We start from the raw sequence: 16,676 nt of genomic DNA on the forward strand, positions 1-16,676 counted from the left end.
ATTCACAAGTGCAGACCATAATACTCACACTGTATTCTCAAGTACAGACCATAATACTCACACTGTATTCACAAGTACAGACCATAATACTCACACTGTATTCACAAGTACAGACCATAATACTCACACTGTATTCTCAAGTACAGACCATAATACTCACACTGTATTCACAAGTACAGACCATAATACTCACACTGTATTCTCAAGTACAGACCATAATACTCACACTGTATTCTCAAGTACAGACCATAAAACTCACACTGTATTCACAAGTACAGACCATAATACTCACACTGTATTCTCAGTACAGACCATAATACTCACACTGTATTCACAAGTACAGACCATAAAACTCACACTGTATTCACAAGTACAGACCATAATACTCACACTGTATTCACAAGTACAGACCATAATACTCACACTGTATTCTCAAGTACAGACCATAATACTCACACTGTATTCACAAGTACAGACCATAATACTCACACTGTATTCACAAGTACAGACCATAATACTCACTCTGTATTCACAAGTACAGGAGGCGGTCCTGAAACAGCAGTCTCTATGCCAGTCTCCGTGTGTGGAACTCTGTGGTAGACCCAAGCACAATAGAATAGTCATACCACAGAATAGAAAATAGTGGAATAATACCATAGACGTCTTCTTATGTCTATGACTAATACCACAGACAATTAGAGACAATACCATAGACAAGAAGAAGAAATACTATATATAGGCAACAATTGTATTGAATTCAGTTTTATTTATATAGTGCTAAAACAATACAATTGTCTCAAGGTGCTTTACAGAGCCCAGAGCTTGAACAAGAAGTGACACATTAGAGACAATACCATAGACCAGTGGTTCCCAAACTTTTAACCGTCCCGTACCCCTTCAGACATTCAATCTCCAGCTATGTACCCCATTTTGTTCACCCTGAGGTAGATTGATGGCTTAAAATGAGTGAATAATATGTGCCACACGTGACCCAAACCTTCTAAGGTTGTTGTTTGCTTGGGAAGATGAGCGAATTCATTTGACAGGCTGTAGCGGAGGTGTGTGTGTCAACCGTTGAACAGGGGGGCGTGGCCGGAGTGGAGTTCAGCACAGACGTGACATTTTCTCAGTGGTTTTGTTTTTTAATTAATGCTTGTTCATCGTTGCCATCGTTGTTGTGTTTATTAGAAAAAAATACAGGCGAATTTGGGCGATTTTGATGCACAAAATGATGTTTCCGTCTGAAAGTTGCAATTCTGTTTCAAAGGGTACATTCCCGCGAATTCCGTCCGTTTTCCGTTATCGCGGAAATTTTCTCCCCGCGTACCCCCTGAACCACTTCGCGTACCCCAGTTTGGGAACTCGAGGCCATAGACAATTAGAGACGATACCATAGACAATTAGAGACGATACCATAGACAACAAGAAGTAATACCAAAGGTAGCAGGAATGAGGAAGTGTGTTCTCATTGGTCTGTATCGTCCTGTGTGTTGTGTTTGCAGTGCGGACCTGCTTTGTGAGCGACCTGCAGAGGGGTCTGAAGATTCAGGAGGCCAAGTTCAACCTGGACGGAACCGCTGAGGTAATGGGTGTGCTCCTCTCTACTCCTGTTTACTCCTGTTTACTCTTCTCTACTCCTGTTTACTCATGTTTACTCCTCTCCTGTTTACTCCTCTCTACTCCTGTTTACTCTTCTCCTGTTTACTCCTCTCCTGTTTACTCCTCTCTACTCCTGTTTACTCTTCTCCTGTTTACTCCTCTCCTGTTTACTCCTCTCTACTCCTGTTTACTCCTCTCTACTCCTGTTTACTCCTGTTTACTCTTCTCTACTCCTGTTTACTCCTCTCCTGTTTACTCCTCTCTACTCCTGTTTACTCCTCTCTACTCCTGTTTACTCTTGTTTACTCCTCTCTACTCCTGTTTACTCCTCTACTCCTGTTTACTCTTGTTTACTCCTGTTTACTCCTCTCCTGTTTACTCCTCTCTACTCATGTTTACTCCTCTACTCCTGTTTACTCCTCCTGTTTACTCCTGTTTACTCCTCTCTCCTCCTGTTTACTCCTCTCTACTCCTGTTTACTCCTCTCCTGTTTACTCCTCTCTACTCCTGTTTACTCCTCTCCTGTTTACTCTTCTCTACTCCTCTCTACTCCTGTTTACTCTTCTCTACTCCTGTGTACTCCCCTCTACTCCTGTTTACTCCTCTCCTGTTTACTCCTGTTTACTCCTCTCTACTCCTGTTTACTCCTCTCCTGTTTACTCCTCTCTACTCCTGTTTACTCCCCTCTACTCCTGTTTACTCCTCTCCTGTTTACTCCTCTCTACTCCTGTTTACTCCTCTCTACTCCTGTTTACTCTCCTGTTTACTCCTCTCTACTCCTGTTTACTCTCTTGTTTACTCCTCTCTACTCCTGTTTACTCTCCTGTTTACTCCTCTCCTGTTTACTCCTCTCTACTCCTGTTTACTCCTCTCTAATCTTGTTTACTCCTCTCTACTCCTGTTTACTCCTCTCTACTCATGTTTACTCCTCTCTACTCCTGTTTACTCTTGTTTACTCCTGTTTACTCCTCTCCTGTTTACTCCTCTCTACTCATGTTTACTCCTCTCTACTCCTGTTTACTCCTCTCTACTCCTGTTTACTCCTCCTGTTTACTCCTGTTTACTCCTCTCTCCTCCTGTTTACTCCTCTCTACTCCAGTTTACTCCTCTCCTGTTTACTCCTCTCTACTCCTGTTTACTCCTCTCCTGTTTACTCTTCTCTACTCCTCTCTACTCCTGTTTACTCTTCTCTACTCCTGTTTACTCCCCTCTACTCCTGTTTACTCCTCTCCTGTTTACTCCTGTTTACTCCTCTCTACTCCTGTTTACTCCTCTCCTGTTTACTCCTCTCCTGTTTACTCCTCTCCTGTTTACTCCTCTCTACTCCTGTTTACTCCTCTCCTGTTTACTCTTCTCTACTCCTCTCTACTCCTGTTTACTCTTCTCTACTCCTGTTTACTCCTCTCTACTCCTGTTTACTCCTCTCTACTCCTGTTTACTCCCCTCTACTCCTGTTTACTCCTCTCCTGTTTACTCCTGTTTACTCCTGTTTACTCCTCTCTACTCCTGTTTACTCCTCTCCTGTTTACTCCTCTCTACTCCTGTTTACTCCTCTCTACTCCTGTTTACTCTCCTGTTTACTCCTCTCTACTCCTGTTTACTCCTCTCTGTTTCTCTGCCCATAAAGATGGGATCTCTGTTCATTTGCTAAAGAGACTCTTAAACTCTTCCTCTTTGTTGAAAATGTAACGTGGACACACCAATGAAGTACCGTTGTGTTCCTTGTGTTCTTGTGTTGGTGAGGGACCCATTAAGTACCGTTGTGTTCCTTGTGTTCTTGTGTTGGTGAGGGGTTCTTTATTCCGTGGGGGTGAACACTGGTGTGTCAGATTGTATGAGGTAAACTGTGGAATAGATCCTGACCAATCAGGGTAGATCTGAGTCTTCTGTCTTTTGTGGGGTAAATGTGTCTTAATTAGCGGAGTTGTCATCTATCTGACTGCTCATTAGAGAGGTCTGAACATCACTAGCTGCTCCTTGTTGTGATTTCAGCACACATCGCTTTTAATTGCTGCTTTGTTTATCTGTTGTGTTGTGTTTATTTCAGCGTCCAGCCCCTCCCCCTGATGTGGACTATCCTCTTGACGGAGAGAAGATCCTGCACATCAAAGGCTCCATCCGGTGGGTACCGATTCTGGGCCTCATCTGGTCCACATCTGGGCCTCATCTGGGCCACTACTGGGTTGGATGTGCTCTTTGGAGTCAGATTTGTGTAGTGGAAGCTTTCCTAGTGAATTACAGGACAATGAATTTCTGTGTTTCTGCCTGTTTAGACGTCTCCCTGTGTTTCTGCCTCTTTAGACGTCTCCCTGTGTTTCTGCCTCTTTAGACGTCTCCCTGTGTTTCTCTGGCTGATCCTCGGATCTGTTTGTTGAGTTTGTGGAGTTTATTTTTGATTTGTTTCCCCCACAGAGACTCTGTGATGGAGATGCTGTTTGAGCAGGACAATGAGGAGAAGTCTGTGGCCACGCTCATACTGGACTGTCTGGTCAAGGTGAGGGCGGGGGACCAGGGGGTTAGCTTCAGCCTGTTAGCATTGGCTAATAGAAGTGTGTTCTCCCAATCCGGTTTCATTTGAGCGACACAGACACAGACACAGACACAGACACAGACACAGACACAGACACAGACACAGACACAGACACAGACACAGACACAGACACAGACACAGACACAGACACAGACACAGACACAGACACAGACTCTTTTTAACGATAAAGTAACAGGTGTTTTGTATTCCCACCAGACTGTATTTAATGGAATGCTAACTTCCGCGAGAGGTGTGAGAGTCTCATGCCAGTTAACCTGGCTATGAGCTAACCTGGCTATGAGCTAACCTAGCTATGAGCTATCCTAGCTCAGGGAACCATAGCTTCACAGTCCATAGTTGCTAGCGTGTCTAATATGAACTCATTTTTTATATGAAGTGAATATGAACTCGTGTTATTATGAAGTGAATATGAACTCATTTTGAATATGAAGTAAATATTAACTCATTTTGAATATGAAGTGAATATGAACTCATTGTTAATATGAAGTGAGGACACACAGATGCACACACACACACACACACACACACAGACACACACACAGACACACACACACACACACACACACACACACACACACAGACACACACACACAGACAGATGCACACACACACACACACACACACACACACACACACACACACACACACACACACACAGATGCACGATCACCTACATCCTCTCTCCTCCTCTCCCCTCAGTGTCCCATAGACACACGGAAGGCCCTGTCGGAGAACATCGTGGTGATCGGTGGCACTGCCATGCTGCCGGGCTTCCTGCACCGGCTCCTGGCTGAGATCCGCCTGCTGGTGGAGAAGCCAAAGTACCAGCAGGCCCTGGCCACCAAGAGCTTCAAGCTGCACAGCCCACCGGCAAAGCCCAACTGCACCGCCTGGCTGGGAGGTGAGGAGTACAACACACACACACACACACACACACACACACACACACACACACACACAGGCCCTGGCCACCAAGAGCTTCAAGCTGCACAGCCCACCGGCAAAGCCCAACTGCACCGCCTGGCTGGGAGGTGAGGAGTACAACACACACACACACACACACACACACACACACACACACACTCACAGGCCCTGGCCACCAAGAGCTGCAAGCTGCACAGCCCACCGGCAAAGCCCAACTGCACCGCCTGGCTGGGAGGTGAGGAGTACAGCACACACACATGCACGCACGCACGCACGCACGCACGCACACACACACACACGCACACATGCACGCACACACACACACGCACACATGCACGCACGCACACACACACATGCACACATGCACATGCACATGCTCACACACACGCACACGCACACAAATGCACACGCACACAAATGCACACACACACACGCACACAAATGCACACACATGCGCTCTGGCGCAGACACGCACTCACGCACACTGGCCACCAAGAGGTACAAGCTGCACAGCCAACCTGCCAGACCCAACTGCACCGCCTGACTTGAAGGAGAGGGAGTGCAACACACACACACACAGACACACACAGACACATGCAAACGCAAACGCAAACACACACACACACACACAAAAACACACAGACACACGCCCACACACGCAAACGCAAACACACACAAACACAGAAACACACACACACACACAGGCCCCGGCCACCTAGAGCTTCAAGCTGCACAGCCCACCTGCCAAACCTAACGCACTGCCTGGCTCCGAATGAGCGAACACACACATATGCATTTGTAACGCATACATACACACACACACACACACACACACATTTGTAACGCATACATACACACACACACACACATACGCATTTGTAACGCATACACACACACACGTACACACACAGGCTCTGGCCTCTAAGATCTTCAAGCTGCACAGCCCACCTGCCAAGCCCAGTTCATACAAGGATGAAAGTGCAAGAATACATGTTCTGGGGCTACAGGCATGCTTCTCTATGGACCCTGTGTTTTACATGTTCATTTTTAATTAAGACCTTTGTCAGGTTTTTAATGGCACACACGACACACTGGAACACACACGTGCATATATGGAGGCGACACAGGACACACACACACACACACGCAGGTAGGCCTGAGGTTGCGGTGAATTTATTTTCTGCTTTTTCCCATCCTGGAGCGTCCTTCCTCAAGGACCCCCCAGGAGCAGTTCTTGTTCTTGAGGCTACAGCATGCTTCTATATGGACCCTGTGTTTGGCTACAGCATGCTTCTCTCTGGACCCTGTGTTCTTGAGGCTACAGCATGCTTCTCTCTGGACCCTGTGTTCTTGAGGCTACAGCATGCTACTATATGGACCCTGTGTTCTTGAGGCTACAGCATGCTACTATATGGACCCTGTGTTTTTACACGGAGTAAAGGGAGTCGGGGTCTGCAGCCAGCCTGCTTCAGTCAGTCTTTACCTTTTTCACGGTTGTAGTTCTGCCACTCTCATAGTGGTTATATGTTGTTGTAAGCTCTCTGATCGTATATATCTGAGCACACTGTGTTGTAGTTCTGCCACTCTCATAGTGGTTATATGTTGTTGTAAGCTCTCTGATCGTATATCTCTGAGCACACTGTGTTGTAGTTCTGCCACTCTCATAGTGGTTATATGTTGTTGTAAGCTCTCTGATCGTATATATCTGAGCACACTGTGTTGTAGTTCTGCCACTCTCATAGTGGTTATATGTTGTTGTAAGCTCTCTGATCGTGTATCTCAGCACACTGTGTTGTAGTTCTGCCACTCTCATAGTGGTTATATGTTGTTGTAAGCTCTCTGATCGAATATCGCTGAGCACACGCTGTTTTGTATCCAAACATCCGACTCTTGGAATCAATGGATTTCCTTTATCGCTGTCGACTTAAGCAGATTTACAGTTAGCTAGGTTAGCTTAAGCTCTACTGTGATTTACAGTTCAGCGAGTCCATATAATGTGTTTATCAGCACAAGAGCTCGTGGGAAATCCAAACCATAACCTGCGCCACTAACTGTGCGTCCAGAGTTTGTGTCCTCCAACCGATCGTCCAGAGTCCGTGTCCTCCGACCGAGCGTCCAGAGCCCGTGTCCTCCGACCGATCGTCCAGAGTTTGTGTCCTCCGACCGATCGTCCAGAGTTTGTGTCCTCCGACCGAGCGTCCAGAGTTTGTGTCCTCCGACCGAGCGTCCAGAGTTTGTGTCCTCCGACCGAGCGTCCAGAGTCTGTGTCCTCTAACCTAACGACCAGAGCCCGTCTCCTCCTCTTCCATTCCTTAGCATGCAAACATTCGGCTTGAAGAAACGGAATTTGAGAGTTGGGACAGTTCATGCACACTCACATTTCCTTCCACTTAAGTTCCTCTTCTCTGTTTTGGGAACCGACTGATCGTGTGTTTTTAGTGGTGTGTCCACAGTCCAGTTCCCAGAGACCTACACCACGGCGTAAATTCAGTCCAGTTCCCAGAGACCTATACCACGGCGTTCCCAGAGACCTACACCACGGCGTTCCCAGAGACCTACACCACGGCGTAAATTCAGTCCAGCTCCCAGAGACCTCTACCACGGCGTAAATTCAGTCCAGTTCCCAGGGACCTACACCACGCCGTAAATTCAGTCCAGTTCCCAGAGACCTACACCACGGCGTTCCCAGAGACCTACACCACGGCGTTCCCAGAGACCTACACCACGGCGTTCCCAGAGACCTACACCACGGCGTTCCCAGAGACCTACACCATGGCGTTCCCAGGGACCTACACCACGGCGTTCCCAGAGACCTACACCACGGCGTAAATTCAGTCTATCTCCTCTTTATCAGCTAAGGCCCCAGGATCACAGTCCAGTCAGCTCACTTGATTAGAACTGCCTACTATCCTCTGAGTGAGTCCATCTGCGTGAAAAACCAGCAGCAAACTAAAGTATGTAGAGGAACAGGAAACAGATGACAAGTCAACAAATATCATTTGGTCAAAACAGTTGAAACCCCAGATGACATCTGATGTAAACCGTGTAAAAGGAAGTAAAGTGATGGAAACTGGTGTAAACAGTGTTAAAGGAAGTAAAGTGATGTAAAGTGATGTAAACTGGTGTAAAAGGAAGTAAAGTGATGTAAACAGTGTAAAAGGAAGTAAAGTGATGTAAAGTGATGTAAAAGGAGGTGAAGTGATGTAAACTGGTGTAAACCTTGTAAAAGGATGTAAAGTGATGTAAACTGGTGTAAAAGGAAGTAAAGTGATGTAAACAGTGTAAAAGGAAGTAAAGTGATGTAAAGTGATGTAAACTGGTGTAAAAGGAAGTAAAGTGATGTAAACTGGTGTAAAAGGAGGTGAAGTGATGTAAACTGGTGTAAACAGTGTAAAAGGATGTAAAGTGACGTAAACTGTTAAAAGGATGTAAACTGGTGTAAACTGGTGAAAAGTGATGTGAACCGTGTAAACTGGTATAAAAGGAAGTAAAGTGGCTTGTGTGTCTGACTGTCCCTCTCTCCTCCCTCTGTCTGTAGGTGCCATCTTCGGCGCGCTGCAGGACATCCTGGGCAGCCGCTCCGTGTCGAGGGACTACTACACCCAGACGGGACGCATCCCTGACTGGTGCTGCCTGAGCAGCCCGCCCCCCGAGTCCGTCTACGACACCAGCAAAGCCCCCCCACCCCTCATGAAGAGGGCCTTCTCAACAGAGAAATAATTGCCCCCGGCCCAGATATCATTACCCCAACACTTGTGTATATACCCGTGTGTATGTTCATTACAAATAAATGATCTTTGCATTAGCGATCAGTACATTAGCGATCAGTACATTAGATTACAGATCAGTACATTAGCAGACTTCATAGGTGCCCAGCTATCCTTAAATCCCACCACGCTTGTAGTACCTGCCAATATCCTGTGGGGTTTGTTTGGGGTAGACGTATTAACTTGTATCAGTGTGCCTCTAAAATTAGTCTGCTAAGGTTATTTTTTTGTCTTTAATATTTTGACTTTTCTGTTTATAAATCCTCCCCCCAAAGCTCAACTCACACCACCCTCTGCACTTCTGTGAGTAGTTCCCATGTGCGGCCACTAGGTGGCGATGAGCAGCGTGTGCAGGCTGAGAGTGAGAGATAAGTGCACTCTTATCTGTCAGAATGAGGCAGTGCCATCTCGGCTCCCAGCGTTTGGAACCTTGGTCTCCGTTTACATTTCCCAGAGCTCACGTCTGAGATATAGATCTCATTTGATCCACTTTATCTGGAGTCATACCCATCCCGCCAGGATGCAGATCAGTGGAAGACACATGGGATCCATTTCCTATAGATATGTAGGTCAGGCCTTTGAATGATGCCTTTATGTTCTGTACATTCAAGTTCTCACACATATTTGGCAGCGCAGAACAGAGCCATAAAGAGATCTGGCCAGCTCTGTCACACACACACACACACACACACACACACACACAGAGCCATAAAGAGATCTGGCCAGTCCCTGTTGTTGCTTTATAGGACTTCATTATACTTTGACTACTCTGTTATGCTTCTTATTTATTGTTAAGTGCTTTCATGAGAAAAGAATCTCATGTATTGATCTGGATCTGGACTTGGACCCACTGTTCCGTGTGTGTGTGTGTGTGTGTGTGTGTGTGTGTGTGCCGTGTCTTAAATAAACATTCCCAGAGAAAGTCCCCTCCTGTGTCTCTTCTCTGCGCTGGCCCCAAGCCCACAGCATCACTCTGATAACTCTATTACTGATAGCATGTGGGCATACACACACACACACACGGACACACACACACACACACACACACACACACACACACACACACACACACACACACAGGCTCCATTCCTCAGGGCATTGATATCAGATGGAAATTAAATGATTATTCTTAGACTTGGAGTTCAGCCCTTCAGCTTTGATGTGAAGGGGGCTTTTGTTATGACGTGTAAACCGTATAGGAGCTGTGGTTCTGTGTGTGTGTGTGTGTGTGTGTGTGTGTGTGTGTGTGTGGTTCTGTGTAGTAGACCCTTAAGCAGTGAAGGCTGACCTTTTACTGATGGATTTCCCCTTATCTTTAGGCATCTAGTGTATCCGGTATATCAGAGTGGCCATGTGTGTGTGTGAGTATGTCTCCCTAGGGTTGTAGACTGTCCCAAGGGTGTGTGTGTGTGTGTGTGTGTGTGTCGTCCAAAAGATGGGAGATCCCGAGGTGAGAACAACATGACATTTCAGTGCTGCTGGGGAAAATGTTAACATCAGCACTTCATCAGGTTATAGCACTTCATCAGGTTATAGCACTTTATAGCACTTCATCAGGTTATAGCGCTTCATCAGGTTATATCACTTCATCAGGTTATAATCAGGTTATAGCGCTTCATCAGGTTATAGCACTTTATCAGGTTAGAGTTATTATATCACTTCATCAGGTTATAGCGCTTCATCAGGTTATAGCACTTCATCAGGTTATAGCGCTTCATCAGGTTATAGCGCTTCATCAGGTTATAGCACTTCATCAGGTTATAGCACTTCATCAGGTTATAGCGCTTCATCAGGTTATAGCGCTTCATCAGGTTATAGCACTTCATCAGGTTATAGCGCTTCATCAGGTTATAATCAGGTTATAGCACTTTATCAGGTTATAGCACTTTATCAGGTTATAGCGCTTTATAGCACTTCATCAGGTTATAGCACTTAATCAGGTTATAGCACTTCATCAGGTTATAGCGCTTCATCAGGTTATAGCACTTTATCAGGTTATAGCGCTTTATCAGGTTATAGCACTTCATCAGCACTTCATCAGGTTATAGCGCTTCATCAGGTTATAGCGCTTCATCAGGTTATAGCACTTCATCAGGTTATAGCGCTTCATCAGGTTATAGCGCTTCATCAGGTTATAATCAGGTTATAGCACTTTATCAGGTTATAGCGCTTTATAGCACTTCATCAGGTTATAGCACTTCATTAGCGCTTCATCAGGTTATAGCACTTCATCAGGTTATAGCACTTCATCAGCACTTCATCAGGTTATAGCACTTCATCAGGTTATAGCACTTTATCAGGTTATAGCACTTTATCAGGTTATAGCACTTCATCAGCACTTCATCAGGTTATATCACTTCATCAGCACTTCATCAGGTTATAGCACTTCATCAGAACTTCATCAGGTTATAGCACTTCATCAGGTTATAGAGTTATTATATCACTTCATCAGCACTTCATCAGGTTATAGCACTTCATCAGGTTATAGCACTTCATCAGCACTTCAGGAATATATTTTATAGGAATATACCAAATAGGAATATACCATATAGGAATATACCATATAGGAATATATAACAACATGAAGTTAAATAAGGAGGATTTCCCCCCCAAGCCTCAAGCCAAACAGCTGGATGAGGTTATGGTGATATGCCTCTGCTGCAGCGTGAGTACGCCATGGCAAGGGACCCACTGTGGAGAGCCCTGGCCTGATGTGTGTGTGTGTGTGTGTGTGTGTGTGTGTGTGTGTGTGTGTGTGTGTGTGTGTGTGTGTGTGTGTGTGTGTGTGTGTGTGTGTGTGTGTGTGTGTGTGTGGAGGGCCCTGGCTTGATGTGTGTGTGTGTGTGTGTGGAGGGCCCTGGCTTGATGTGTGTGTGGAGGGCCCTGGCCTGATGTGTGTGTGGAGGGCTGATGTGTGTGTGGAGGGCATGACTTAGAGCCACACAGCCTCTTCGGCTCCCAGAGCAGCTTCCAGCGGAGAGAGAGTGGGCTCACATGACCACAGGTCCTCGTGCCGTGTAGAACATTAGGGTCTCAATACAGCGACTCGTGCCGTGTAGAACATTAGGGTCTCAATACAGGGCGGTGCCGTGTAGAACATTAGGATCTCAATACAGGTCCTCGTGCCGTGTAGAACATTAGGATCTCAATACAGGTCCTCGTGCCATGAAGAACATTAGGATCTCAATACAGCGACTTGTGCCGTGTAGAACATTAGGATCTCAATACAGCGACTTGTGCCGTGTAGAACATTAGGATCTCAATACAGCGACTTGTGCCGTGTAGAACTTTAGGATCTCAATACAGGTCCTTGTGCCGTGTAGAACATTAGGATCTCAATACAGGTCCTCGTGTCGTGTACAACATTAGGATCTCAATACAGGTTCTCGTGCCGTGTAGAACATTAGGATCTCAATACAGGTCCTCGTGCCGTGTAGAACATTAGGATCTCAATACAGGTCCTCATGTAGAACATTAGGATCTCAATACAGGTTCTCGTGTAGAACATTAGGATCTCAATACAGGTTCTCGTGTAGAACATTAGGATCTCAATACAGGTCCTCGTGTAGAACATTAGGATCTCAATACAGGGCGGTGCCGTGTAGAACATTAGGATCTCAATACAGGTCCTCGTGTCGTGTAGAACATTAGGATCTCAATACAGGTCCTCGTGCCGTGTAGAACATTAGGATCTCAATACAGGTTCTCGTGCCGTGTAGAACATTAGGATCTCAATACAGGTCCTCGTGTCGTGTAGAACATTAGGATCTCAATACAGGTCCTCGTGCCGTGTAGAACATTAGGATCTCAATACAGGTCCTCGTGTCGTGTAGAACATTAGGATCTCAATACAGGGCGGTGCCATGTAGAACATTAGGATCTCAATACAGCGACTCGTGCCGTGTAGAACATTAGGGTCTCAATACGGGGCGGTGCCGTGTAGAACATTAGGATCTCAATACAGGTCCTCGTGCCGTGTAGAACATTAGGATCTCAATACAGGTCCTCGTGCCATGAAGAACATTAAGATCTCAATACAGCGACTTGTGCCGTGTAGAACATTAGGATCTCAATACAGCGACTTGTGCCGTGTAGAACATTAGGATCTCAATACAGCGACTTGTGCCGTGTAGAACATTAGGATCTCAATACAGGTCCTTGTGCCGTGTAGAACATTAGGATCTCAATACAGGTCCTCGTGTCGTGTACAACATTAGGATCTCAATACAGGTTCTCGTGCCGTGTAGAACATTAGGATCTCAATACAGGTCCTCGTGCCGTGTAGAACATTAGGATCTCAATACAGGTCCTCGTGTAGAACATTAGGATCTCAATACAGGTTCTCGTGTAGAACATTAGGATCTCAATACAGGTTCTCGTGTAGAACATTAGGATCTCAATACAGGTCCTCGTGTAGAACATTAGGATCTCAATACAGGGCGGTGCCGTGTAGAACATTAGGATCTCAATACAGGTCCTCGTGTCGTGTAGAACATTAGGATCTCAATACAGGTCCTCGTGCCGTGTAGAACATTAGGGTCTCAATACAGGTTCTCGTGCCGTGTAGAACATTAGGATCTCAATACAGGTCCTCGTGTCGTGTAGAACATTAGGATCTCAATACAGGTCCTCGTGCCGTGTAGAACATTAGGATCTCAATACAGGTCCTCGTGTCGTGTAGAACATTAGGATCTCAATACAGGGCGGTGCCATGTAGAACATTAGGATCTCAATACAGGTCCTCGTGCCGTGTACAACATTAGGATCTCAATACAGGTCTCTTCAGGCCAGGGCGATGCCCAGGTCCGCGTGTGGGTTGCTGATTAACTGGCAGGCCTTCAGACCCTGTCTGGTTTATTGTCCTTTTGACATCGTGCACATGTCAGTCACTGAGCCTCACTGTAAGCTTATCTTCCACAGAAATATTCCAACCCATAGTAGAACTTAATCATACATAATCATTCCATAGTATAACTTAATCATACATAATCATTCCATAGTAGAACTTAATCATACATAAACATTCCATAGTAGAACTTAATCATACATAATCATTCCATAGTTGAACTTAATCATATATAATCATTCCGTTCAAGTTTATTTATTTATGTAGTGTTAAGAACAATTCAAATAGTTTTAAAGCGCTTTTTAGGTGACGGTGGCAAGGAAAAAACTCCCTTTTAAGAGTAAGAAACCGTGAGTAGATGACAAACCCGTCCGCCTCGGTGCTGGTCATACAACTCTAGATTTCATCTGCAACCCATTTTAGCCACGAACAGACCAAAGGGAGCCGTTCTGATATTGTCTTCATAGGTGAAACCTCAATCTGGATACAAAATACCATGTAGTTGTTTACCTTCTCTCAATTTTCTTTTGATTATTTTGAAACCCAGATTTAAAACCGTGCCAACAAGATTCTTTTAGTTGTATTTGGAAAATGGTCCAAGAGGTGGGCGATCGAAGAGGTTCTATCACGTTGGCTGAGGCAGCGGCAGGGCATTTATGGATGTTTGTGCTCAGCATGGATGCTTTCAATTTGAGCTGAGACTGAAGATGGACGTCTGAAACCCCATGGATCCGATGGCAGGGCCGTGGACCCCCGTACGCCATATCATCTTACGCCTTGGACCCCCGAGCGCCATATCACCTTACGGGTTTCTAAAGGGCCTCCTGAGCTCCGACACACGCAGGACATCAACATGGAAGTAAAGCAATCGTGTTCCCTCGGTCCCAGAGCTTAGCTTTACAGTAACATTAAATCAACATTATTCAAACGCATCCCAGTGGTTTAGCTTTACAGTAACATTAAATCAACATTATTCAAACGCGTCCCAGAGCTTAGCTTTACAGTAACATTAAATCAACATTATTCAAACGCATCCCAGTGGTTTAGCTTTAACATTAAATCAACATTATTCAAACGCGTCCCAGAGCTTAGCTTTACAGTAACATTAAATCAACATTATTCAAACGCATCCCAGTGGTTCAGTGCATTGTGTCTGATGTCTCCCAGTGTGCCATATATGTGTGGGGATCGAGAGGGACGTCTTAGCAGCACATACACAACAGCCTCTTTAGACGTCTTAGCAGCACATACACAACAGCCTCTTTAGACGTCTTAGCAGCATATACACAACAGCCTCTTTAGACGTCTTAGCAGCACATACACAACAGCCTCTTTAGACATCTTAGCAGCACATACACAACAGCCTCTTTAGACGTCTTAGCAGCACATACACAACAGCCTCTTTAGACGTCTTAGCAGCACATACACAACAGCCTCTTTAGACGTCTTAGCAGCACATACACAACAGCCTCTTTAGACGTCTTAGCAGCACATACACAACAGCCTCTTTAGACGTCTTAGCAGCACATACACAACAGCCTCTTTAGACGTCTTAGCAGCACATACACAACAGCCTCTTTAGACGTCTTAGCAGCACATACACAACAGCCTCTTTAGACGTCTTAGCAGCACATACACAACAGCTTCTTTAGACGTCTTAGCAGCACATACACAACAGCCTCTTTAGACGTCTTAGCAGCACATACACAACAGCCTCTTTAGACGTCTTAGCAGCACATACACAACAGCCTCTTTAGTTCCCACTGCTGAGGAATTCAGCCCTTTTTAACTCAAACTATTAAAGCAAACAAGTGCTGGGTCCAAGACAAAGAACCAGAGAGAGAATCAACACAGTCAGAGTTGTGACATTTCAATCGTCTTTGGTTGATGCAGTGTATATTTCAATGCCTTCGCTGGTGAGAGAGATAGACAGAGAGGGAGAGAGAGAGAGCGATAGGGAAATAGAGAGAGAGAGAGAGAGAGAGAGAGAGAGAGAGAGGGAGAGAGAGAGAGAGAGAGAGACAGAGAGAGAAAGAGGGAGAGAGAGAGAGAGAGAGAGACCGAGAGAGGGAGAGAGAGACAGAGAGAGAGAGAGAGACAGAGAGAGCGAGAGAGAGATAGGGAGAGAGAGAGATAGAGAGAGAGAGAGAGAGAGAGGGAGAGAGCGATAGAGAGGGAGAGAGAGAGAGAGAGAGAGAGGGATTTAAGTGTTATAAGCACTATAACAAAGTGTGCTTTGCTACACTTTCAGGTCTACCTTTAAGAAGCTATTGAAGACCCAACTCTTCAGAGAGCACCTCCCTTCCTTACTTGCACTTCGACTAGTACTTAACTTGCACTTACAGCAGTTACATTCCTGCACTTCTTTTTTCTATTTCTTATGTAAAATAGTATTTATTATTACACTAGGTCTCTATTGCTCATAGCTTGACTGTTCTCTCCCTTGTACGTCGCTTTGGACAAAAGCGTCTGCTAAATGACTACATGTGTGTGTACGGCCTCTCTCTCTGTGTGTGTGTGTGTGTGTGTGTGTGTGTATGTGTGTGTGTATGTGTGTGTGTATGTGTGTGTGTGTGCGTCTGTGCGTGTGTGCATGTGTGCATGCATGTGTGTGTGTGCGTGTGTGTGTGTGTGTGTGCGTCTGCTAAATGACTAAATGTAAATGTAACTGACGGAGAGAGACATGTGGAGACGAGGCTCTTCATGCTGAGAGGACCAGGTAGGTGCAGACACCTGAACACACACTTGAACACACACCTGAACCCACACCTTAACCCACACCTGAACACACACCTGAACCCACACCTGAACCCACACCTGAACACACACTTGAACACACACTTGAACCCAATTTCTGGAGAGCAGTTAGGGGGTGAATGTTATTAAGGATGAATATGATACGTCTTTAATGTTGATAAGGATGAATATGATACGTCTTTAATGTTAATTAGGATGAATATGATACGTCTTTAATGTTGATAAGGATGAA

At 45.5% G+C, this 16,676-nt stretch overlaps 1 protein-coding gene across 3 annotated transcripts in view; it reads left to right on the forward strand.

Annotated features, from left to right (window-relative positions):
• The window catches only part of actr10 (actin related protein 10), a 17,206-nt gene extending 7,440 nt beyond the window's left edge, over window positions 1–9,766 (forward strand). The window contains exons 9-14 of one of the 3 annotated variants that reach the window (XR_006152824.1): window positions 1,503–1,582; window positions 3,647–3,720; window positions 4,012–4,093; window positions 4,850–5,051; window positions 8,613–8,890; window positions 8,926–9,766. Coding sequence is in view for 2 of the 3 variants with exons in the window: in XM_031581806.1 (XP_031437666.1) it covers window positions 1,503–1,582; window positions 3,647–3,720; window positions 4,012–4,093; window positions 4,850–4,981; window positions 5,112–5,181; window positions 8,613–8,794 (620 nt within the window). In the remaining variant the exon portion in view is untranslated. Of the gene's footprint in view, window positions 1–1,502; window positions 1,583–3,646; window positions 3,721–4,011; window positions 4,094–4,849; window positions 5,052–5,111; window positions 5,182–8,612 lie in introns of all 3 variants that reach the window. The other 2 variants (XM_031581806.1, XM_031581807.1) reach the window with 2 other exon arrangements.
• The last annotated feature ends 6,910 nt before the right edge of the window (window positions 9,767–16,676 follow it).

The sequence above is a fragment of the Clupea harengus genome, chromosome 15 (genome assembly GCF_900700415.2).
Source record: "Clupea harengus chromosome 15, Ch_v2.0.2, whole genome shotgun sequence".
NCBI classification, from domain to species: domain Eukaryota; kingdom Metazoa; phylum Chordata; class Actinopteri; order Clupeiformes; family Clupeidae; genus Clupea; species Clupea harengus.